Below are 27293 nucleotides of genomic sequence, written 5' to 3' on the forward strand. Positions count from 1 at the left end.
TTTACCATTACTAAGCATAGAAACAGTGATTAACATTTCCACCAATTAGATTGTGTTATCTTACGTATCTCCAATCATTGTGTTATTTCAATGACTTTTAACAGACTTCAGCATGAATTTTTGCTTAGTTACATGAGCTTGTTGAAAATTCTTTAAACCGTGCGATTCAAAAATAAGGAGCGAACCAGTGAGTTATTTTTTATTTAAATAACTTTAAAACCTAATCAATCTCGAGTATAGAAGCTTAAACTAAAGTAGAACAATTATCTTCACTTTTTTCGTTTTTTTTAAGTTCTAAAAAGTAGTCGTCGTTTTTTTCAAATGTGAATTAGAGTACTTTTAGAGGGCTAGTTAGCTGCAGCGGTAAGATGACATACTGTGTTTAACTTAGGAGGTTTCCACCAGAAATTTTAAGAGCTCACATGGAACCTTCTTACTTAACTAATTGATCTACAAGTGAAGTATCAGGACAATTAGCGCACGCGTATAGAAGTTACAGCGATTTTTATGTATTTTTTACTAATTTTGTAACTTTTGTAATTATATTACTTTTTCAATTTTAAAAAGCAATAGCATTAGCTACATGTAAACTCAATATATGTAAGTGTTTATAGCTCACTCAAGCTTGTCATACTTCGTGTTTTTCAATACTTTGCGTTTTAAAAAGCTGTGGGCCATTTTGTGAACAAATAGCTTTTAGGGGTAAGTGAGTACAATAATTGTAGGGCTAGTTGGCAACATAAGCCACCTTACTCCTATTCACATTGGCCGTAAATTCACTAAAGTTATATGATAATAAAGATCAATAGGCAAGCGAAAATACAAAAAAAAAAGAGAGAGGGCTATAACTCCTCAAAATGTAATAAAAAATGCTTCTGATGCTATTTTAGAAGGAGCAAGGTCTATTCGGAAGTGTATATATATATATATATATATATATATATATATATATATATATATATATATATATATATATATATACACATATGCATAAAAATTTATTAGATTATAAAAAAAAAAGATTATGTGGCATTTTGATTTTATTAGCATTTCTAGTATAGAAATGCTAATAAAATCAAAATGCCACATAATCGGACTAGAAATAAAGTAGCTAGAGAAGACTAGTTCACCGCTTATCTCAAAAGCCACAAAAATGATCAATAAGTAAACTTGATGCAACAAGTGAAGCACTTGTTTCCAGTTTGAATCACACTAATGTTACAAAGTTTTACAATTTAGAATCTGTTCTTAATTGTTTAAAACTGGAAAGTGGAAATATTTGGAATATGGATGAAACTCTGGTAACCACAGTTCAAACTCCAGATTATGTTGTAGCTCGTAAATATTTTAAACAAGTTGGACATGTTACTTCTTATGAGAAACTTTCTTGTTTGGTGAATGAAGTTTAGTTTTTACAGTTTTCAAATCATTTTTTCAAATATACTAGAATCTCAAAAGAAAGACCTATCTCATTACTATTACTCATGTTGACTTAACAATATCAGAGAAAGACAATCCAGAAGTTTATACCTCAAAAAATTTAGATCCATATTGCCTTATCCCATCTTCAGGCTATCATGATGTACTTAATTCAGATAAAGCATTACAATTATAACTCCTGAATATTTTAGACCATTCAAAAAAACTTATGTAAAAGAAAGAATTTTAAATAAAAAGAGGACAAGGAAAAGGAAGCACATTAATACTACTCAGGTGATTTAAGATCAGTCCAAATTTTTATGGTAGTTCGTCCTACCTTCTATAACTTCTTTTTAAAAAAAACTGTTTTTGAAAATTTGTTGTCTAAGCTGAATAATACTTAGCAAAAGTTGGGCTAAGTTGAAAAAAATATTATTGACAAAAATATGGTGGATGACGCACATTGTCCTTAAACTTAAAGAAGAATGTTTCAAAAAATAAGGGTTTGAATTTTTCAGCACAACTTTTCTAATTATCTACAAGCTAAAAGACATCGATATTGAGTTATATTGTTTTTTCAAACTTTGATTCAGAAAGTAGGGTAGAAAATCCGACGTTTAATTATTTCTTTCAACAACGCCCACTGAAGTGTCGAGAACTCGGTAATACTTAGCGATTTTGTTTTGAAAGGCTTTTTGATGACCGCATAAACAGAAAAGTTTCTGTCGGTGGAAGTTATTCGTAATAAAGAAATTATAAATGCATATATATATATATATATATATATATATATATATATATATATATATATATATATATATGAATTATTTTTAATTGGTATTTTGAATTAAATAAATTTGGTTAATAAGTTTTGTCATTTGTTTTTAAAATTTTTTAAAAGGTACTTATTTTCATGTCTGCATTTAGGAATAAATTCAGTTTTTTTTATATAGTAAGTTTTCTTGATCTAAATAAGTAATAATTTTAAACTTTTTTTGTTAACAAAATATACATTTTTGAGATATGTTATTATAGGTAGGCGCAGTTTTTAGCAGGACTGTGGAGTCGGTAAGCTGCTGTTCCGACTCCGACTCCAACTCCGACTCCTTGATTTTATCATGGACCGACTCCGACTTCGACTCCCGACTCCGACTCCGACTCCTTCATAAGTAACCAATTTTTAACAACAAATAGTTGTTTTACAACAGTTATTTGTTTGTAACAACAAATAACTGTAGTAAAATGTTAACATTGGCAATTTCATAACTATGATACAAATAAACCAACCACTTAGTACTTTAAACAATATTTATTAGAAAACAATTTCTAAACAAACAACTTTTCTGAACTCTTGTTATGCAATAAACTCTTATGCAGTCGCTAATAACATAATGAATTTGTCAAAATCATGTTTGAAATATTGTCAGTTGGACAGAAAGAACTTGTTCTTCTTTAAGTTCATATTCTTTAAGAATCTTTTCTACTAAGACCTGGAGAAATTCGCTGGTGTGATTAGCTTTGGTGTCTTTTACTGCCAATGTCTTGGTAACTGCTTCATTTTTTTCAAAAAAGAATTAAACATTGATTGCAAAATAGTTCACTTTGTTAAGAAACACAAAGCGTCCCTTGAGACATTCATTAAGTTCTTCTTTTTGTTTAACAGCTTCTTCAATCACTAATTTGCTAATATTCTCTCTCTCCAGAGAAACAAAGTTAATTGAATACTTACAGTCTTTCTGTTTGTGGAGCAACTCTTTGGTGCTTGGTGGTGGTACGCCTAGCTTTCTACTAAGAATATGTAGCACAGTGCCAGACAATTTAAGTCGGGAGTTAGGGGACCATGAAGTTATATAGTTTAAGGGAAGGTAGAGGAGAGCGCAAGGGAGGTGATATATGATTCTCAGTGATAAGCAGCAAAATAACGTATTGCTTATCACTGTTTTAAAGGCCTAAAAATAACATGTCAAACTCCTTATCCAGTTGTTGCAAACTACAATTCCCATTGTGTCTGGATATCCTACAGCTTTCAGACCATCCTGGGACTTTTAGTTTTGTAACATCCATAAAATCCTTATGAAAATTATGAAACTTTAAAAGATTTTTTTTAAATCGGAGTCGGAATCGGTACAATTTTTCCGACTCCGACTCCGACTCCAGCCAAAATGAGCTCCGACTCCACGACTCCGACTCCGACTCCACAGCCCTGGTTTTTAGAATAGACCAGTTTAATTTGAAATTAATATTTTTTTCTTTTAGTTTCCAAATATACTTTAACAGCATAGTCTCTTTTGAGTACTTTTCATTGTTTTTTTTATTTTTTAATGTAGTTTGATGGAACTTCCTGGTCAAAGAAATCAATTACTATTTTACAATGCTTACTATATAACTAAAAAAAAAATTATTTACAAGTATATTTTTATAATTATATAGAAATGTGATTTATTTTACTATAGGAGGATGGATCCTGCTTAAATACAACACATTGAAATTTGACTGATAGCATGTTTAATTTGTATAGTAAAGATAAATAAAACTGGAAAAAATGAAGAAAAAGAAAATGTTTATTTAACAAGAATGAAAATATTACAAGAAAGAAAAAGATTTAGATTGAAAATAAATAAATTAATAAAATCAGCAGTAGTGTTTAGTAGACTGTAGACAAAACAAATTTAACCAATTTGTTTGGAAGAAATAGAAATCAATTTATTAAATTCTTTTGTAGTAAAGTTATTATTATTCGAAATACATTATAAATTAATGACAACAAATTCATGGAAATTAGTTGAATTAACAAGTAATTTACATAAATATATTTAAAGCAGCTAGATAAGTTTAAAGGTTATGGTAATTGTCGAATGTTTATAAACATCAAAATGAATTGGAAAAACCTTTGCGATTGGTTTTGAAAACATCCTTTGCGATTGGTTTTGATAATATCCTTTGTAATATTATTAGATTAATAGTTTAAACTCTAGTAATAAATTTTTATTAAATAGGATTTGATTTGTATTGATTATCATTATTTAGTTTATCATAATTTTTTATTCATTTTATTTTAACAATAATCATCCAGTCAATTAATTTATTAATTTTTTGTTTGTTTAGATATTATCTAGATTATCTAGATATTGTTTAGATATTGTATATATATATATATATATATATATATATATATATATATATATATATATATATATATATATATATATATATATATATATATATATATATATATATATATATATATATATATATATATATATATATATATATATATAGTTTCTCTTTTTTCAGAATTGTTAAGAAGTCTTTCTATTTTCTTGTTCTTTAAGAAGATTGAGCACTTTCTATTTTCTATATTCTGTTCTGAACATTTAGCACTAATTTTGTAAAATACACTAACACAATTTACATCGAATTTAAAAAATCTATTGTAAATAATAAGTATTCAAGATTTGAATAATAAGTAATGTGGTTTGTTATAAATCATACTATATACTAATTCATAACATGTTATGAACACATGATATATCGATGGCTCCGCGCAAAATCGGACTATCTGCAATCTCCGCGGAAAACAAATTTGGTTTATCTGCTTTCTCCGTATAAAACAAAATTGGCTTATCTACAATCTCCGCGTAAAACAAAATTGAACTATCTGCATTTTTGCCAGATACATTTTTGGACTATCTGCGTTTTTCGGGTGCATAAATTTTTGGTGGTGTTTCTTTAAATATTTGAAGTTTTTCAGGTTTTGATGAAGTTTTTTAGGTTAATAGCAATAATTTTGTTAGTTACGATCTAGGTATATATATATATATATATATATATATATATATATATATATATATATATATATATATATATATATATATATATATATATATATATATATATATATATATATATAAATAAAATCAAACTGAACCTAAGGTTCAGTTGGATTTGAGCTCTAAACCATTAAACATTGGTTTAATCAGATGTCACCTCAACTGCAGTGATGATCAAACAATTTTGTTCCAATTATATTTGATAATTTTTACATATCCAAGACTTTGAGATGTAATGATATATAAAAAAGGGTTGTAATTTCTTTACTACGATAGTAATAAATACGATACTATCAAAAATAGCTGTATTTTTTCTATAAAAGAATAATTACAAAATACCAAAAAACTGCTGTTTTAAATAAACATATCCTTAACTTGCACATTGATCTGAATATCAGGCTTTTATTACTTTTACAGTATATCCAATATAATAAATCACCACATTTGTAATAGACAATATTAATTACTTGAATTTAAATTATAGTCACATTTAGGTAACTTTTAACTTTAGAAATTATAATTTAACATTCAAACATAACTTATCTAAAAACATCTTTAACTTTGTAGTTCTAACATATTTTTAAGATCTAACATATTTTATTTGACGATAGCAATAATACACTTGAATTAATTAATTTTTGAAGCTAAACAAACCAACTTGTTATTTTAACATTTAACCGAAACATGACTGACTGCTATATGCTATATAGTATAACTACATAATATAGATAAAACAGTAACACTACTTTTTTTTTTCGGTTGAAAATAGACAATCTTGAAAATCGCCAAACAATGTTTCGAATAAGCCTCGTAAAACTGTAAAACGTTTTCTTAATCCAGTAGCATTTTAATTTCAAATTAAATTTGAATACATACAATTGGTTTTGCGATCAGCTACACTTTGATCAATTCATGATGTGTATACGCTTACTAAGTTCAGAATTGAGATTAAAGTAGATGCAGACTGTTCTTATTTTTACTGCTAAAATGATGTTCTAAAAATATTGTAAATTTTTCATTTGCATTAACATACCATATGTCATATAACTATTTAAAATAATTACTTCTAAAAAAATCAAATGTGGCAAGTGAAATTTTGTGTTAAAACTTAAACAGATTTATATCTCAGGAATAGATGGAAAATAATGCAATTACTGTCTTCTTATTAACAACTTTATCATCAGATCTGCCATTTGTAGTGAAATCACATTTTGACAAGGCGCATAATTTCATGCAATAATAACTTTGAACGCCCGGAGAATGCAGATAGTTCAAAAATAAAGCTGGCGGAAAATGCAGATAGTCCAATTTTGTTTTACGCGGAAATTGCAGATAGATCAATTTTGTTTTGGACGGAGATAGCAAATATTCCGATTTTGCGCGGAGCCATCAATATACTCAAAAAATTAGAAAACTTTCTTGTCGGACATTTTTAGTCACTGCTTTATTAAAAACGTTTAGAAAAATACTGCGGGATCTGAACGGCAAAATTTTACGTCACCCTCAGATAAACGAAACAAACCCGAAATTTACGGAGACTGGCCTTAAACTACATGAGTAACAGTTTCATCAAAAAAAGTTTTAAAAAAAGAAAAAAATCTGCAAAGAAGAAAAAGTTCGATGTAGAAGAGAAAAAGAAAAAAAAAAACCTTATTAATTTTAAAATTGAGAAGAGTAAAAAGCCAATTAAAAAAAGAAGCATATAGGAAAATAATATAAAGTAGGAAAAAGTCAATACCATGAAAATTACTTTAATGATGAGAAATGTTTATGTTTGGTTTGTGTTGGTTTTTCCTTCTCTAAAAATATACCTTTCCTAAAAATATACCTGTAGTTATCTCTCAACACATCGGTGATTTCATGATTATTAGCGCAACATTTAATCCTGTTGGTATTCCGACATGTGCAACTTAGTTAAAAAACCGGTCGGTTTTGATTCTAAAATAAGATTTTAAATTTATGTGGCTATGAAAATAATCGTTTTTTAAAAGTTGCATATCAATTAAAGTTGCTTAGAATGATATTATATCTTGATTTCTTTTCTTCATATGAACCATTACTCTTTGACTTCCGAAATTATTTAATAACAATAAAGTTTTTAAAAACCATTACAAAAAGTTTTATTATTATAATGAAAAGTTTAGTAATCAAATATCAAATTCTTATTCTAATAATAATGCAATCAACAAAGAACAGTATTCAATATAAAAAATAGGCATAACTAAAATAGAATTAAAATTAATGTTCTGAACATTTCTCAGGAATCCTTATAAGGAACATCATTTATTTTCAACAAGCCTTCAAAATTGAGTCAGTTTGAGGCTTATTGACAAAGTTCTTTCTCAAGCATAAAAGTTTGGGATTCTTATTTTTTCAACTTTTCTGACAATTAATTAATGTTAGATTTTTGCAAACAAAAAAAAAACACATGTACTGCGTTGTGTGACAAGACCTCAGAAATATTATATCAGCCAACAACAGCATTTTTCCTAAAATCTATCCTTAATAGATTTAAGCACCATCATTAAATATCAAAATTTATAGGTGCATATAGCTATTTGCAATATTTACCTTATAAGCTGAAACATTAATTTGTTCTGGCTTTTATACTACACATATTTTGTCCTTCTTTCAATATAGTTACATGTCAGATGTCACCAATAGACCATTAGCTGCATCCCTAGTGATTTGGCAAAGAAAGTTTTCCGTGAATGACCAACTTTTATATATTTGTGACATTCTCAGACAAAGAACCTTGATACTTAAATTAGTTATTAAGATAAACACCATGAGCTACCAGCCTATGCACAGACTGTGAATTTTGAATGGCTTTTAGAATTTAGAAATGAGACCAAAATGACGTTAAAACTTCTGCTTGAAAATTTTTATATCCGGTCATGTGGTTATACTGTTAATACTTTAATCATAGTGGTGTCCAAATCTAAAATTTTTGTAATCACAGCTGGCTTATTTTTTGCTTTCAATAAACTCATGGCTGTTCTTTGGTAGAGTTTTTCTTTGTTATTTCACTGCTGAGATTTTGCAAACAGTATTGAAGACCCAATCCACGCTCCGAATCCACCATCATTCATTGCGGTATAAATAGTTGACAAACTTGAGTTTACAACAAAAATGTTGTCATGAGGTGGAAACTCAATATTTTTTTTTAAAAAATTTTCATTTCATAAATGTTCAAACTTCTCTAATAAAAGAAATCTCGTATGCAAAACAAAGATATGGTGACGGGTTGTATTTGGATTGTTTGGATTGCAACGTTTCCAAATTATTTATTTCCCATTTCGAAATTCCAACATGACAAACGCTATACTATACACAGTCCAATCATCCACACCTCTCTTCATAGTTACTGCATTCAGACACTCAAATTATTCACTTTGACCATCACCTCTCAACTTACAAATAATATATATGTCATCACGTTCCTCCTGTGCTAACTTTATAATAAAATCATCTCCATCCATCTAAAGATATTTAAACACTTTTATGAAAATATGCCTTGGGGGAACACATGTGTTAAAAGTTGATGAAGAGTGAAAGTACCATTTTGATAATTTGTTAAAGCCATTGGAAATGTAAGACTAAGTCAAATAAAAGCTTAAAAAGGAAAGGCCTAAGATAAAGTCTTCATATACCAAGTTTTATTTAACTACGGTGTTTCCATTCAGAATTTATACGGTTTTTGAATAAAATTCACAGTAGTGAGAATGGATTTTAAAGCAAGTGATCACAGAGGTTGTCTTAATATTTTTGCGCCAGAGAATATTATTTGTATTATTTTTGTTTAAATAATGCAAATAATATTCTCTTACGCTTCTTGCAGTGTTCAATACTTTTTATATCAATTGCTCCTCTTTTTTTATATCTTCTTTTTATTACAAATACGTCTTTTTTATTTGAATCTTCTGTTTATTCTTATTTAACCAATATTAAAATCTTCTTCTTTTCTTCTTTTCAACTGCTTATTACACTGCTTATAAAACTGCTTGTTCATCAAAGTACTTTTACTTTCACAAATTTCTCCCTCTTTTTAAAATTCTTCTTAAAACCCTCTTAAAACGTTCTCTTTGAAACATCGTCTTCTTTTCTTCTTCTCTCCTTCCAAAGAGGCGACCAAACTCATCAGTCGCTGTAATCTCTATCCCTGTCTCTCTTTATTTTTTGAGATTTTATAGTTTTTGATGGTTTTTTTGAAAGTTCTATTTAACTTTTCTTACGCTTTATCGTTTATGCCTCTCAGTGCTTACGTCTTTTCCAATTTTTATTTAACTTTTCTTCTTACACTTAATCGTCTATTCGTCTCCGAGTTTACATCTTTTCTCAGCCGTATTTAACTTTTCTTCTTACGCTTTATCGTTTACGCGTCACCGTGTTTACTTTTTTTCCTAGTTGTATTTAACTTTTCTTCTAACGCTTTATCACTTATTTATGTGAAGAGTTGATGAACCATCTTGTAAACTTTTTTTTGTCGATCGTTGTTTTTATTTTAGTTATCCCTCCACACAGTAGCTATATTTTATTCAAAAAAAGAAAGCCGAGCTCTCTGGCCATGTGCTCAAATCAATCAATGTTTAAGAAAACAAAAAAGCAACAAAAAAGTTTGACCAATAACCTTTTTTTCTATTTGTAGTTTTACATTCAATTAAATATATGATTATTTTAAATTCGCATAAAAGTAGTATAGAAATTTAACATTTATCATATACTTTGAAAGAATGTTAACAAAAATATGAGTTTTTTTAACCTTTGAAAAAAGCCTTTAAATATCAAAAGTTTAAAAAACTAAAAATAGCTTTTTTTTTACAGTGAATTAAAAAAAAAAAGGAAAACTTTAAAAAATTTAAATATGAAAAGTTACTAAAAAAAATGCGCAAATTCCTATTTCCGATTAGCGATGCATAGAGCGCTTATCTAATGCATTGACGAGTCTTTCCTTTAAACTTTTCTACCTTTCGAGAGTTTGAGTAATTACGTTGATTTTTGGATCGGAAATTCCTCACCCGGGCACTTGTTTCCCTGAAGCTTCAAATACTTTGATACAGCGTGTTTAAACATCGATGGATCCTCAGAAACAAGTTCTTTGCAAGTGAACAGTTTTTTGCAATATAGTTCAAACCTTTGCAATTTTAAACAGTACAGGAGCTTTTATAACATGGTGTCAAGATGCAGAGTCAACAGCATCACTATCAGTCACATCTACACGGTTTAACACAGCTATTACTTTGGGTGACATAATATCAATCTGATCCATCACGACTCTAAATCTTAATGATAAAGCTTCTGGCAAAGTAATAGTCTTAAGTCCGCGAAAAACACTTCAGTTTTCTCTCCGTCACTTAATTTTCTTTTTTGTGAATAGTTCGTATGCAGCGTAGACATCTAAAAAAAATGCTGCTAATAACACACGCTTGACTTCTATTAAATCTCTTTTATCTTTCGTGATCATTGCATTGTACACTCATTCGCGCCCAATAGGCTGCCTTTATGAGAAGAATCGGAAAAAGTGGTTCAAAATAAGGTTCTGAATTTCACCAATCATCTTCGTTCGTTGTATCCAAACCGTGGCGTTCGAAGTCCCATTGTACGTTTCAAACATATCAAACATTTTCATAACTGGCTCCATGGACCTGTTAGCATGTAGTTTTCTAGCAACAAATCAATCTGATGACAATAATATTTTTTCAAACAAAAGCCCTCTTCGCAGATTTTCTCCTTCTTTAATATCGGACAATATCTAGAAAAATCGTCACCTTTGGGCTCATGAGTCCTACATAATTGGAAACACATCACTTTACATTTGTGACAACTGTCATGATTAAGATTAAAGTAGTTGTCACTATTTATATTAAATAATAATGAAGTTAGTATTTTTGAAGTTAATATTTGAAGTTAGTATTAATGAAGTTAGTAGTAACTCTTTTGTTCTAAATATTATATTGGCTTAGAGGCAAAGAAAGTTAATGTCAAAAAAAGTTAAGGTTAAAGCTGTTTCATGAAAACTATCATCAGCTTCAATAAAAAAGATGCACTTGAAAAAGATGCTTAATCTTGCTAAACTTGTCTCTTTTTACATATTATGCTAACTTATTCCGCTGGTGTATGTAACTCCGGGACGGGGTAAGCACACATTTCTTTCTTTTTTAGAGCCCCATTTTGATCCACCAATTATTTTTTTAAAAATGTTTGACATTTGAATATGATTACCAACTTTATACTCTTTTGAACTGCAGTTTGATATTTTCAAAAAAACTCAGCCGGAAATACACAGAATTCAAAAACTAAAATTGTAGTCAACTAACCCCAGTACCTCTTACCTGGATTTTTTTTTAGTTGGCAATTAACCAGTGAAATCTGAGTCATGTGCATTTTCTTAAAGCTAAAGTTAACTTTTCTATTTCTGAATTCCCCTTTCAAGATCCTCAGTTTAGATTTGTTTTTGTTTACGCTCCATTTCCGTACTACTAGGAGTCATTTATTGCTTAGTTCGGCCTGTTTATCTAAATTGTAAGCATTTTTCAACAAATGTTTTTTAGCATATGTTTCAACAATGGTGCAGTATTTTTCAACGGCTTTCAAAGCTTTAGTGAAAATATAAATATTAAAAATCGATTTGTTAAAACTTAAATGCAAAGTATCTTGTATTTTTTCAGACACATTCATCATGGATCCCAGAATAAAATCCATATTGGTTGATAAGATAGCTTCTGATTGGAAAAAATTGGCACATGAGGCCGTTTTTTCCGAAGCTACTATTGATTCTATCGACCTCGGTAAAAACTGTGATCAATGTAAAATGGAAGAGCTACTTAGATTGCTTGTTTTACGAAATCATTCTGACTTTATGTCTGTGATCAAAACGTCTCTTACGCTGATGGGTAGAGCAGATATTTTGAATGAAATCCAAATGATTTGTAAGTGTAGCTCCGTTTTTTTATGCACTTTTTAAAACGCATTCTTGTTTAATGAAAAAGATTTTCCTAACTGGTAATATATGACCTCGTCATTAAAATACAATATCTCTAAGAAATAATGGGATCTAAGACAACGTGGCTTTAAAATACAAGTTCTGCAATATTTTTATGTGAAAAGCTTTGTCACCCAAGAAGTTTATAAAAAAAAACGTAAAAGTCTAAGTGGAAAAGCTTTAATTAAATATTTCTTTTTATGCAAATAACAATAATAAACTTTTAGCAGCGTTTTGCATTTCGCTTTCAGAAGCAATATTATGTAAAAGTAAAACAACAATATAAAAACATATTCTCCATATTTTTAACATATACTAATTAGGCTGCAGTGAAAAGTTTTTTTCATAGATTTGGTTAGCCTGGGTGTGCAAAAGTTGTATACTGATACTTAAAGCATTGTATTAAATTATTAGTTCTTCAGGGTTTCATCTTGAGGTTAATATTGTTTTTTTGTGAATTATCTGAAATTAATATTGTTTTGTAAAATATGATATTTAAAAGAAATAAATATATATATTTTAAAATTTTGTTATGCTGTTGCTTGTGTCTAAAACAGGTTATCAAACCATACAAGATATGATATGCACATATTATTTGTAAAAAGTATGAATTTGAGTTGCCCCCAAGTACTTTAAATACACCAGATATTGGCATTTTTCTAATTTTTCTATTTCCTTCTTCAACTAAGTTCAACAATTTTTGTTGAACTTAGTTGAAGAAGGAAATCATAAATTATATTAGATGACGCTATACGTATACAATTTATGGCATTGTATGCATTGTATGCAATATATGCAATATGCAATTATGCATTATGCAATATGCATGCAACAAGTAGTTCTTCACACCATTTTCCATAATAGCATTATGTAATTAAGTTATCATTATATAATTACGTTTGAAAATAACAGTTTTAAAGCCTTAATACTTTTAAAATCTACATTTTCATAGTAGTTTGAAACTTCACAATTTTAAAAGTTAAAAAAATGCAGTGGTAGAACTATAACAGTTTTGTCCTTTTGTTTAGTTACAGCCCTAACTCTTGAATTCTTTATTTTAATGTTACCAACGTCGAACAGTCATAAACAGTTATTTGATAAAACTAAAATCTGACTTTGTATTAACACTTTCATGGCTGAACGTGATTCTATTCTTGCACGAATGAAACCGTCACGCTGGGGTTCACACGCGGCAGTACACACTTCTGTCACAAGCTTAATCACCCGTTCAACGGCCTGTTTGTGGCATGGAAATGATTGAAATTGTAACATTTCTGAAGATCGAATGTTTTCTTCAAGTTGATTGGATGGAAAAGATCGAAACATTGGCAGTTCTGTGCGTTTGTTTGATGACCAACTGATTATTTCTGTGTAATCTTGTGCTTCGAAGTTTAGCAAGGGCACCTTAAACACTCTAGGTTCAGTATCTGTTTAATTGTTGCTGGATCTTGCTGCAAGCACTCGTCTTAGAGCTAGTTGACGAATGTGTGGTCTTTCGTCTGTTGCAATTGTTATCAGCAAGTTTTCAGGATGACCAAAATAAGAACTTCTTTGCATTACTGGATCAACAGTTCTCTTTAGATTCGTAGACAAGTATCTGGCATAATGAATTATCTGAAAAAGATGACGACTCCCATTTGTACATGACGGTTTTGACTTTTTAAAACCATATAGGTGCATACACTTTTACTATGTATGTTACAAGTGTTATCAAGTGTTTGTCTGGACATTCTTTTGAAATATACATCGAAGAATCCGATTGGCGGTTGTTAACCAGCGAGAATGACACATTGGTCCTGGTTTACGGTTGCCCAAATCGCTACTGCATTGGCCACTATTGATTGCGTGACATATTTCAAGTAGGTACTTTTGATCTGTGCTCAGATCGTTTGGATCAATGTTTGGCAAAACATTACCTTCAATGGGTTGAAAGGTTACTACTGGCATGTCGCATTCTTTTAACTGTTTTCCGATTGGGCCAGAAAATGAATTTGGTCCATGTGTAACGCCATCTAGATGTATCATGAGATACCTAAGCGGTAATTCATTCATGTGTAGTAAACATACAAACCAGTGCATCGACTTCTTAAAATGTACTTCAATCAGTCTAATAACGTCACCACAACATCCAGTGTTAACATTGGTACCATCACAACCTATTGCTACCATTGTGCTTTTATCAATCTCATTTTTATCTAAAAATTCCACAATCTTGTTTGTTAAATTTAGCGATGTTCCTTCTGATGTTTTAATATGTCCCAGGTATTGCGAATCAGGTTCTTTTATTAACACAATGTGCTCTTCTGTTTCTGTTACTGGATGAAATTTATCACCTTTCATAATTCGATTTCTGGCTTTGTCTCTTCAGCCATCGAAATACAACCCTTCAACTTTTTTTATTGGATCAGTTTGTAAACTTTTCCTATTTTTCTGTCTTTCTCGATGAATTTTGCTTGGATCAATTACCGCAGACGAATCTTGTTCATTAATAATACCAAAATCAACCAGAACAGCTGACCGCTATGGCTGCAGCTGAACGATCCGATACTCCCCATCTATCACATTCACGAGCTATTACTAGCAGCTGGTGTCGCATTTGAGAGCTTGTTTTTGGCGAACATGTATCAGCTTGTAGTGGCACTGTTATAGGTTCAGTTTCTTCGTCATCTGAATGTTCCAACATAACTAAATCAGAAGCACCATCACATTCATCAGAACTGTAATATTGCTGCAAAACACAACTTCCAGCACTCGGGCTGGTTGCACACTTAAAATTCAACATTCTTGATGCATCTGTATGTTTTCTCTTCAGTTTCCGTTCTTGTTGTTTTGTTATTTTAATGTCAACATTGCCTATCATCATTTTTCTTTCATTTCGTTGATCGACAAGGAATACTCTTTCATTGATTGGAACTTTACGAATCTTTTCATAGGTGCACGTTGACAGATCTTTACAGCTACACGCTGCAATATCAAACATACAATCCGAGTCTTTCTTGAATAATTCAATTTTATGCAGATAATTTGAATCTTTGGATCTTTGTTTATAAGGTTTCATTAGTATCCTGAATTTGTCATGATAATCTTTTATTTTCGCCACTATTTGCTAAGGTGATATAAGCGGTATTGATCCTCTGTGCCAAATTTGCACAAGATCTTCACATACTTTGTTGGAAGTTATATTAACTGTTGCTTCTTTCGCTTGTCCATCAGTCAGTTCTTGTCGCACTAACATAAAGTGTTTAATAATATCCCCGTATGTTGGTAAAAGATTTTTACTCATCCATTTAGTTTTGCCAAATACAGGACAAATGTTCTGATTTCGAGTCTGAGTCGGCATTTTCTTATTTTGTTGAATGTCGATCCTTGATATTCCAAAACTTGATAGAATATATAATATTTATTCAATGTTGTCAGCCATATGCAATTCTTCAAATTGATTCACCAGATGGAGGCATAAAAACAAATGCTAAGAAAATATTAATATTATAGAGCGCTAAATTTTTTTTTAAAAAAAAAAAGAGCAAAAAAGCTAGATTTTCACAATTTTTAAACTTTTGCGTGCATCTCAAGATAACAATGTAGACAAATACTAAATTAACATAACATTTACGATATTAATTCACAACTAATCATTATTCAACAATCAACAGTATCAACACCCAGGCCAGTTAAAGTTCTAAAAAAAAAAGTTGTAACAATTTCAAAAATTAATAAACTAAAATAAAAAAATGAATATTCGTAAATTTAAAAAGGTTTGGGGCACCTCAAGACGAAACAATAGACAAGTAATATTTTTACCAACATTTATGATAACCATTCACAACTTTCCAACACCCAGGCTAACTAAAACACTTTAAAAAAATTTTTTATTAAGATCTTCACTGCATTCTAATACTAATTCAAGAATACTTTCTGAGAAGAATTTGTAGATAATAAATTGCGGCATATTATATGCTCAGATTCACTTTTTATGTCAAGTGACTCACCTATACTCGCTTATATGCACTTAACCGTAAAATTAACGCACCGCTTATAAATTCCGACTTATTTTAATAAAATATTATGTATTTCCCAGATTTATCAATTACAAAGATGATAATAATGCTTATTGTTACGCCTTTTGTAGGTTTTATTTCGTTTCCCTTATTTAACTTTGAAATTAAAGCAGCTTTTCACAAGTATTATGTTTTGTTGTAATTAAACCTCACTTCTAAAAAAAAAGTATGTATTGGTTTTAAACTGTTTTAACAGTAGAAAAGATAACTGTCATTTGAGCAACACATCTATTTGCAATGAAGCGTTCTAGACCAAATTTGACGTGCTTCGAACACTGAGAGAACGGTTCATTACTGCAAGAAGTCTCCAAATACAACTTGTTGAGGTTCATGGAACTGCAGTTAGTCAAGATAGTATAAGAAGAAGACTTTATGCTTTAAATTTACGACCTTGGGCAGCAGCTATTGGTTCTGAAGCAGCTATAGAGTGTCTGAAGACCACCGACGAAACAGACTGGCTTTTGCAAGGAGGCAGATGAATTGGGAAATGCATGATTGGAGATAGATTTTATTTATAGATGAGTCAAGGTTTTGCCATGTCAGTTCTGATCGCCACCCAAGAGTGTAAAGAAGACCAAATGAAAGATATTTGGCTTTTAACATTCGAGAAACCACTTTATATGGAGGCGGCTCATTGATAGTATGGGGCGGAACATCTTTAACAGCTCCTACAGAACTTTGTATCGTTGATTTTGGACGCCTGACTTTTCAATAATACATAGCAGACATTTTAGAACTTATTGTGGTAACTTTTGCACAGTACATTGGAGATGGGTTCCTTTTTATGCAGGATAATTCAAGGTCATATACGGCACATTTTGTTACTGAATACTTAAGTAATGTTAATATTCAAGTTTTGGTGTAGCCAGCTTGAAGCCCAGATATGAACCCAATACAGCATCTTTGGAATATAATGGGACGCCGTGTTAGAAGCCAACACCCACCCCTTACAGCCTAGAAGTGCTACGACAAAGTCTTATCCGAGTGTGAGAAGATATCCCTCAAGAAACGATTAGATTAATAGCCACTATATTCACCATGACAAGATTCAAAATACGCAGACGACTTTTTAATAAAGATTAATGGTGTTATCGACTTCGACTAAATCGACTAAAAGTCGACTAATCGAAAGTCGAAATTAGGCGACTTTGAAAAATGGAATTAGTCGATTTAATCGACTATAGGTTTTTTACTAATCGACTAAAAGTCGATTTAGTCGGGAAATCTTCCTAACATCTTTATTTCTATTTTTTCACTTGATTTAATTTTATAAATCTTTAATATTGTTGTGATGCTGACCAATTAGTAAAGAGATATCTTTATAAGTATTTTATCTTGTAAAGATAAAATATTTGTAAAGATTAAGCCATGCTTTAGAATATCATTCTAAGTGTTTTTTTTAAATTCAACCAAAATATCTGAACATTTAACCTAATTTGCTGTATCACATAAAATTAACTCTTAGCTTACTTTATGTAGCACCGCTTTATTAATGTTTCTATTTTCTCATTATAGTATTTAGTTGATGCTTTTTAAAACAAAATGTTAAGTAATGTGTTATAGTACTAATCGTTATGAAAAATGATATAAAATGCCCATCCGTGTTTTTTTTTTCTTTTCTTTGTGGTTGCAATTTCCGTTTTCCTTTTTTTGTTTATTCAAATAAATAAACTGTCAAGCAACATTAAAGTATATGGTTACAATGAAATTTTTTATTCAAATATTTCGACTATATCGATTTTTAGTCGACTAAGTCAATTTTAAAAATATATTAGTCGATTTTAGTCGACAGTTGAATAATTTTAAAGTCGTAACAACGCTAACAAAAGTCTTATTAAATCTGATACTCCATAGAGAAGTTAATCTAAAATAACTTTTTCTATAAAATTAGTCACAAAATGATACAAGGTATCAGAGGAGCCCCGAGTGGAATTTGTTTTCAAATCAATCTCTTTAATAAAATTAACAACTGGGACAAAAATAACTGTTATATTTCTGGCATGTGGCTTAGACAAAGGTTGAGGAGCATTACAAACAACAAAGTCAGTGTAATTATCTTCAGGTAAGCCTTGTTTATATATAAAATAAGCCATAACTTCACGACTTTCGATTGAAAAATAAATTCAAATTAATTTTTTATTTACCAAATTTGAGAATTTTTCAAAATGTCAGAAGGTAACGGAGAAATCGTTACAGAAATTATTACACCACTTCATGAGAAAACGATTTGATAATTGGTTGACAAGTATAACGAGACGAGCAGAGTTACAATGTTCGTTCTATTGAAAAAGTTAAAGCGTAAGAGATATGGTTGAAGAAGCTAAGAGCTTATTTATTCAAAAGGCCACTATCTAAATGGAGATGAGCACAACCAGACCTTATCGTGCTATTCAAAAAGTAGGCTTTCGATAATTTAGACTAAATGCAGTACAAGAGCTAATTGAAGATGATTTCGACAAAAGAATGGAACTTTTTGAGACTATGTTGTCAAAGTTTAAAGAAACTTTCAACTTGCTAAACCAGATGATTTAGTGAAACAAGCGCCAATCAATACTGAACGGTTCTACTAACCGTGTTTATTGTTAGTCTTGGGCCTCCTCAAATAAAAACAACAAACACTTGTGCACAACTCAAAGAGTGGAATAATGATGTGGTGAGGAGTAACTTCAGGTGGTCTTATTTGTTCGCATATTTTCGAAATTTCGGTCATAGATGGTTCATATCTACAAATGCCTGAAGAGTTTTTATATCTTCAGCTATGTTACTTGGCGCATATTTTCAACTAGATGCCCATTATTTCTGACAGGTTAGAAACTGGCTTGATTGAACGTTCACATAATGATGAAACAGCAGACAAGACCTAATCAATTGGTCTTCTTGTTCTCCCGACCTTTCTCCTCCGGACATCTTCCCATGGGGCAACTTGAAGAATATTGCATGTAAAGACAGACACACTATAATTGGTAAACTTCATGAACAATTAAAATGTATTATACCATTGAATAAAGCTATAAAAAACATTCTTTCTTTGTTACTTGTTTAAATATTTCAATCAAAAGCACGTACAGAATTTATGAAACACCCAATATTGTACCTAAATAAAGTGATTTTAAAAAAAGCTCTTTCTTTTCTTGCTTGAATCTGCTTTGATTATACACGAACTCACTGCTTAAAGGTTCTACATTAAATGGGCCCTGTTTTTAGAAATTTGATTTTTAAAGTTATTTGCTTAAGAAATAAGATCCCTCCTTACCTTTTATCTTCTAAACTTTCATTATTATCAATACCTTCTATCTAATATTAAACTTTAATACAAATTTATTCCTTGATGAATGAAGAAATTTAATATTTTTTGCTTTTCGTTAGATTTTCGCTTTTCGTTAGTTTTAAAACAAATTAAATTAACCAATTTTCTAATCCTAGCAGCCTTATTGTGTTAGCCTCTCCAAAATAAACTTGAAATATACTGAAACACTTTTCTGGAATTTTTAATTATGCTGTTGATTTTTATCCATCTTAAAACTAGTTTCAAACTAAACCAAAATTAAATACAGATTCTCACATGCAAACATTCTCAGAGTAACTTTCGGGCGTTTTGATATCTAAAGCTAGTCTTAAAACATAAACACATCTGTTAAAATAACTTTAGTATAGGAAAATCCGAATTGCTTCCTCTCAGTTCAATTCCATTTCAATTAAATTCAGTTCAGTTAAACTAAATCCAGTTCAATTAAATTAAATTCAGTTAAATTAAATTAAATCAAACTAAAAAAACTAAAAGTTGTTAACCTTCTATCAAGCCCATTTCCATAAAATACTCTCTGAACAGTTTGTCAACTGCATCATTAAAGAATCCTCTGTCCTTTGAATTAATAAAAAAAAAGAGATTTAGATAAAATGATGATAAAATAAAATAATGTTTAAATAATATGAAGAACTGAGTGCATTTATAATAATTTTCTAATAAAGTTGCAAAAACTTTATTAGAAAATTATTACTCTTTCTTTAAGAATGCTCATTCTTGTTAGATAGTGTAAGAACAGTTTATTCAAAGACAGCAATTTACATAACATTTTTAAATTTTTCGAGGAAAGTAAAACTTACGCAGTTCATTTACTTTAGTCCTGTCACTTCACATACTTCTTGTTTAGATGCAAGTGATCAGCTGAAGGCATATTATCGAAACACTTACGGGACATGTCGGCATAAACAGAGTCAAAGAAACGATCCCAACCCTGTCGTTAACAATTTAAAGTTAGCATTAGTAGAAGATTCAGACTTAAAGGCGGTTACTGATGACTTTAACGAATGGGAGTACTTTTGTCATAAACAAAACACTTACAAAGAAATAAAATGCGAGGAGGTATTTGATAGAACCTCACGTTTGATTTTGATTTCAGGACCTAAAGGTATCGGGAAAACAAACTTTCTGCAAAACTGTCTTTATCAGTGGTCAAACGGATTACATTGGAAAGATTTAAACTTTGTATTTTATTTCGAGTTCAATAGATTCAACAAATTGCAAAATGTTTCAAACATGAAACAACTCATAAAGAAATTTTACAAGAATATTCTGAAAGGATACAACCTTTCTTCGTTTAATGCCACGATGTTTATTATAGATGGATTAGATGAGTTCGTTTACATAGAGCAATTAATTAATCGAAAACCATCAAACACCATTCCTATAATATCCGCGCTTGAAGATGTCTTTAGTTCAGAAACATATAAATGTGTTATAAGTGGAAATGTCTCTGTTGCAATGAGATACTGGAGCACAATTAAAGATTATAAAGGTGCATTGATCATGCAAGTTATGGGGTTTAACATTAGTGGAACAAAGAGTTTCTTGGAAGATCTGTTGGGGAGTAAAACTCTAAAAGCTGACATAAAAAAACTATATACATTATCTCGTAATGAGGCGGCTATGCTCTCTGTATCACTTTATTTGAAAGCAGTTTCTTCAATGCTGCTCACTTTAAACATTCAGTATGTCAAAACTATGACCGAACTACACGCGCTACTTTTCCTACACTTTGTGCAACAAAACTGCAAAACGAAAGAACCATTACTTCAGCTAATGCGAATTTATCAGCATCATATTTTAAAGGTCTGTGAAGTAGCCTTCGTTCTATTGGACAAAGGAAAATCAAACATTTCACTAAGTGAGGTTGGCTTGGTTCTAGATGAAAATGGTTTTGAACCGCTTGGTTTTATAAAAAAATCTATCGTAAGTCAACAATATGAGTTTGTTCATTTGGTTTTAATGAAGTTTTGCGCCTCTGTTCATGTATTATTCAGCGTTAGTTGTCATGAAATTATTAAAAACGAAAGATTGCGTTACTGCTTGCCCTTCATTGGCGGTCTTGTGCACTGCAACGAGAGAAGCTTTTTGAATTTAATTTTCAAGTTAAAGGAACCTTTACACAAACCGGCTTTTTGGCTCAGAGACATCTGGGGTAAGACACATTTTTTTTTAGTAGTAAAACATATTTGTCTTTTAAGCATCAGTTTGTATATATTTTCTTAGCTACTTCTGAAATAAAACAATTACTGCGATTGCTAAAATCTTTTTACGAGTTTTTATTTAAATTGTTTTACGAGTAAATGTTAATGGCATTGTTTTAAAGTTGTGTTGAGGAATGATAACAAGATTAGATTGCTTATACAGTTCGATTATGATTCGTGTATCGATACTCCTTGTGTCTTAAATGAACCAAAGTTGCTTAACGTAACACTGATTACTAAATATTGGATTGATATGTGCTTATTTATAAAAGAAAAACAACCAAAAAGCAGCTTTTTAAAGGCATAAAGCTATAGTGATTTATTTACCATAATGATTTATCCCCTTATACTCCAATCCCTTGTATATAACTATAATTGCGCAAAAATAGATTTTTAAAAACTTTTTATAAAAAATGTTAAAAAAAATTGCATCAACAAGGTTTTTAATATTTATTTCCGCCTTAAAATGATTATGCAATCTACATCTTCAAAGCATTGGTTGATAAACTTTTCATTCTAATTAACCTCGACCACGCATAATGTTATATTCCTCGAGTACTCAAATAAAAAATTCATTCAAATTACATTTTTCGAAGGAACTTTATTGAGTTTATCTTATCTTTATCTGAGAACTCTAGGAACGCTAAAACTTTAAGCTAAAACTTTCAAGATAATATACAGGTGATGAAGTTATTAAACAAACATATTACCTATTTGTCGAACATTTTCATTAAAGAAAGAATAAAAAACTCTTCTGCAAATGTTCTTTATCATATAGTGTAAGAGTTAACCTCAGAAAAAGTATCATTAAAACACATCTTGCTTTGTAACAAATGAAAATAAAACGTTAACAAATCAGCCTATCTGTTAAATGGAATTTCATTTACAAATTGATTTTTAAAATTGATTATTAAACTTGTGGAACTATTGTAAAAAAAAAGTCTGTAATTTCTAAAATTTTTAAATTCTTTGGCAATACATATTCTAGTAATTGATAATCTGTTTTACACCTTAAAGAAAGTTCAATGTCTATTATTAAAGGTTTACTTTAATGTTGGTTACTGATGATAATTTACAAATAATTGATTTTTCTGAAATTATTTGATTGCATCGTTTAGGTTTTTTTCAACTTCATTTTCAACAAAAATAATTTTTAACTCTATGCTGAGTTAATCAAAACTTAGTCTTTTTCTTTTCAAAAATGTTAATCATTCATTTCCAAAATATATTAAAAACTTTTCACAAATTAAGCTACCTGAGAAAAACATTTCCCATAAGTAACGACTTTTAAAATTAAGTTAAATTATGACTAAGGGATTCCTAGTTTTCTGCATAAATATCATTTGACTTTAAAAGTTAGTAAATTAGAAAGAAAAAGTAACTACCGTTCTCTGAGATTAAAAAATGAAGATATTCCTTTCTTTCTTTTACAGAACACAGTGATCATGAGCTTTTCATCGAATGCTTCTATGAGGCACAGGTTTCCATTAACGAGGATTTAAAAAATACAATCGAAAATCAAAACAGTTGGATCAAGATGACCGAAGAGGGAAATGCTGCTGATCAAATATCAAAGCAAGAATACTTTAGAGACAAACTAAGAGAGGCAGGAATCAAAATAAATTACATAAAGTGCCTCAAATATAAAGCCTCCGTAAAAAATGAATTACTTTCAAACTCAAGCAGCTTAGAAAATTTAGATGACAAAAAACGACATGTTAACCCTGAAAAAATATTTAGGGAAGTAAAAATTATGCCAAAAGAAGTTCTAGGAGAAAACCATACAGATACATTAAATAAGAAATGCAGGATAGCAATATGCTTTTATAAAAACAAACAGTTTGATAAAGCCGAAAAAAATACTGAGAGATATAGAAACTATGCAAAAAGAGGCTTTAGGAGAGAAGCATGTACATACACTAAATACTCAATATCGGATAGCAAGATGCTTCTATGAAGAACAACAATTTGGTAAAGCTGAGATAATGTTTAGAGATGTAGAAAAAAAACAAAAAGAAGTGTTAGGGGAGAAGCATGCAGACACATTAAATTCCCAATTCTGGAATGCACTATGCTTTTATAAAAAGAAACAATTTGATAAAGCTGAAAAAATGCTGAGAGATTTAGAAGCACTTCAAAAGGAAGTATTAGGAGAGAAGCATGATCATACACTTTATACTCAATATTGGATAGCAAGATGCGTATATAAACAACAGCAATTTGAAAACGCAGAAATAATATTTGGAGATGTAGAAAAAAAACAAAAAGAAGTGTTAGGAGAGAAGCATGCAGAAACATTAAGTTCCCGATACTGGATTGCAATTTGCTTTTACAAAACCAAACAGTTTGATAAAGCTGAAAATATGCTGAGAGATTTAGAAACAATGCAAAAAGAGGTTTTAGGAGAGAAGCATGCTTATATGATAAATATTCATTACTGGATTGCTTGGTGTTACTATGAGAAACAACAACTTGATAATGCTGAAATGAAGTTTAGAGATGTTGAAAATATGCAAAAAGAAGTTTTAGGTGAGAAACATCCAGATACAATAAGTATAAAACATTGGATCGCAAGGTGCTTACATGACAAACACCAATATGTTAACGCTGAAAAAATGTTTAAAGATATAGAAGTTTTGCAAAATGAAATTTTTGGTGAGAAGCATGAATATACACTAAGTAATAAGTACTGGATTGCAATGTGCTTATATAGAAATAAACAATTTGATGAAGCTGGAAAAATGTTTAGAGATTTAAAAAATGTACAAGATGAAGCTTTAGGAGAGAAGCATGTACATACACTAAATACTCAACACTTGATTGCAAGATGCTTATATGAAGGCCAACAATTTGGTAACGCTGAAATAATGTTTAGAGATATAGAAAAAAAAACAAAAAGAAGTGTTAGGAGAGAAGCATGCAGAAATACTAAGTTCGCGATACTGGATTGCATGTTGCTTATATAAAAATAAACAATTTGATAACGCTGAAAAAATCTTTAGAGATGTAGAGAATATGCAAATAGAAGTCTTAGGAGAGAAGCATGCAGATACAAAAAATATTAAATGTTGGATTGCAATGTGCTTATGCGATAAACAACAATTCAATAATGCTGAAGAAATGAATAGAAATACAGAAAATAAGCAAGAAGACTTTTTAGAAGATAACTATAAAGATACAATAAATACTCCATGGTGGATAGCAATTCGCTTTTCTAAAAATAAACAGTTCCATAATAAAAAAATGTTAGGCAAAAAGATGTTTTAGAGAAGAACCATGCAGATAAGCTAAATACTCAATTCTGGATTGCAAGGTGTTTTTATGACAAGCAACAACTTGAAGATGCAGGAAAAATATTTAGAAATAATGCAAGAAGCGGTGTTAGAAAAGAAGCTTCATTATACACTAAATATTAAATACTGGATATCAATATGCCTATAAAAAAATAAGCAATTTGATAAAGCAGAACAATCATTTAGAGATTTAGAAACAATGCAAAAAGAAGTTTTAGGAGAGAAACATATATACACTAAATTCTCAATGCTGGTTTGCAAGATGATCATATGAAAAACAACAACTCGATGATGCTGAAAAATAGTTAGATATAGAAAATATGCTAAAGGAAGTTTTAGGAGAGAACCATGCAGATACACTAAATACTCAATACTGTATTGCAAGGTGCTTATGTGACTCACAGCAACTCGGTAATGGTGAGATAATGTTTAGAGATGTAGAAAATATCCACAATAATGTTTTTGGATTGAGGCACGCAAATACACTGAATTCCCAATACTGGATTGCAATTTGCTTATATAGAAATAAACAATTCCAAAATGCTGAAATAATATTTAGAGATTTAGTAAGTATGCAAAAGGAAATATTAGGAGAAAAAAAAATTATTTAGAAATGTAGAACTTTTGCAAAAAGAAGTTTTAGGAGAGATCCATGAATATACACTAAATACTAAATACTATATGGCAACTTGCTTCAATAAAAGTAAAAAAATTTGATAAGGCTGAAATAATGTTTACAGATTTAAACACAATACAAAACAACGTTTTGGGTGAGATGCATGCATATACACTATATTCTCAATACTGGTTTGCATGGTGTTTATATAAAAAACAACAATTCAATATCCCTGAGAAAATGTTTAGAGATGTAAAAAATATGCAAAAAAAAGTGTTAGGAGAACGGCATGCAGATACACTATATACTCATTACTGGATTACAATGTGCTTATATAAAAATAAACAGTTCCATAATGCTGAACAATTGTTTACTGATTTAAAAACTTTGCAAAATGAAGCTCTAGGAGAGACGCATGCAACTATATTAAATACGTAATTCTGGATTGCAATGTGTTTATATGAAAAACAGCAATTCAATAGCGCTGCAAATACGTTTAGAGATATGTTTATACAAAAAGAAGTTTTTGGAGAGATGTATGCTGGATACACTAAATACTCAATACTGGTTTGCTAGGTGCTTACATGACAAACAGCAAAACGATATCGCTGAAAACATGTTTAGAGATGTAAAATTTATGTAAAGAGAAGTTTTTGGAGAAAAACATGAATATATACTTAATACTAAGTACTGGATTGCAATGTGCGTATATAAAAATAAACAATTCGAAAACGCTGAAAAACTGTTTACAGATTTAGAAATTATGGAAAAAGATGTTTTAGGAGAGAAGCATGCTGGTACACTAACTACTCAATACTGGATTGCAAGATGCTTAAACAAAAATTAAACATTCTGAGATAATCATTCAATTATAATATCATTCAATTGAAAATTATCCATTTATTAATCAATTTTATAATGATTAATATTGATTAATCAATTAGGAATATCAATTAACTATAATTTGAGCTTAATCAGTTTTTATGGATGAATAAAAGTTTGCGAAAAGATGTTAAATGAGAGAATCATGCAAATTATCTAAATGCTCAATTTGGATAAAAATAATCTTATGTAAACGTTAGCAATTCGATAATGCTGAAAAATTGTTTACAAATATAGAAAACATGCGAAAAGACATTTAAGAAGAGTAGCATTCAGATAAACCAAATACTCAATGTTGGATTGCAAGGTGCTTATATAACAACAACTTAATAATACTGAAAAAATGCTTAGAGATATAAAATTTAAGCAAATAGAGGTTTTAGGAGGAAAACATTTAAATGCACTGAATACCAAGTTCTGTATTGTAACTTAGTTATATAGAAAATAGCAATTCGATTGGGCTGAAAGAATATTGGCTAAAGAGTGTTAATAAACTCTAAATTGGCTTTCGTTGTAAACCTATAATCTTTTTCTCTAAAATTTTGTTGGTCTTTTTTTATATATTGTTTAGGTACCGACAAATAAGTTTTATTTAAAGCAATTTAGCTCTTTTTTTAATCCAATTATCCAATCCAATATTTATGAGATATGTAATTAGCACCTGTTACATGACACTTTATATAATAAACTACTGAAGCATGTTGT

At 29.9% G+C, this 27293-nt stretch overlaps 2 protein-coding genes across 4 annotated transcripts; one reads left to right on the forward strand and one right to left on the reverse strand.

Annotated features, from left to right (window-relative positions):
- LOC149884777 (uncharacterized) lies at nt 1-27089 on the forward strand. Of its 3 annotated transcripts, XM_090096535.1 has the most exons (4): nt 1-187; nt 11918-12178; nt 20441-21748; nt 23231-27089. In XM_090096535.1, the coding sequence occupies exons 2-4, from the start codon at nt 11929-11931 to the stop codon at nt 23752-23754; spliced, it is 2082 nt and encodes a 693-aa protein (XP_089952661.1). In that variant the 5' UTR covers nt 1-187; nt 11918-11928; the 3' UTR covers nt 23755-27089. The 3 variants fall into 3 exon arrangements, with proteins under 3 accessions (XP_089952661.1, XP_089952664.1, XP_089952662.1); XM_090096538.1 differs by lacking the exon at nt 11918-12178; XM_090096536.1 differs by lacking the exons at nt 1-187; nt 11918-12178 and adding an exon at nt 18031-18351.
- Nucleotides 13852-15756, reverse strand: LOC149884778 (uncharacterized). The gene has a single exon (XM_090096511.1). The coding sequence runs from the start codon at nt 15287-15289 to the stop codon at nt 14732-14734; it is 558 nt and encodes a 185-aa protein (XP_089952637.1). The 5' UTR covers nt 15290-15756; the 3' UTR covers nt 13852-14731.
- Nucleotides 27090-27293: the final 204 nt, after the last annotated feature.

This window comes from Hydra viridissima, unplaced genomic scaffold (assembly GCF_058129835.1).
Source record: "Hydra viridissima isolate aposymbiotic clone 2 unplaced genomic scaffold, HvirCarnegie_v1 scaffold_8, whole genome shotgun sequence".
Taxonomy (NCBI): Eukaryota; Metazoa; Cnidaria; class Hydrozoa; order Anthoathecata; family Hydridae; genus Hydra; species Hydra viridissima.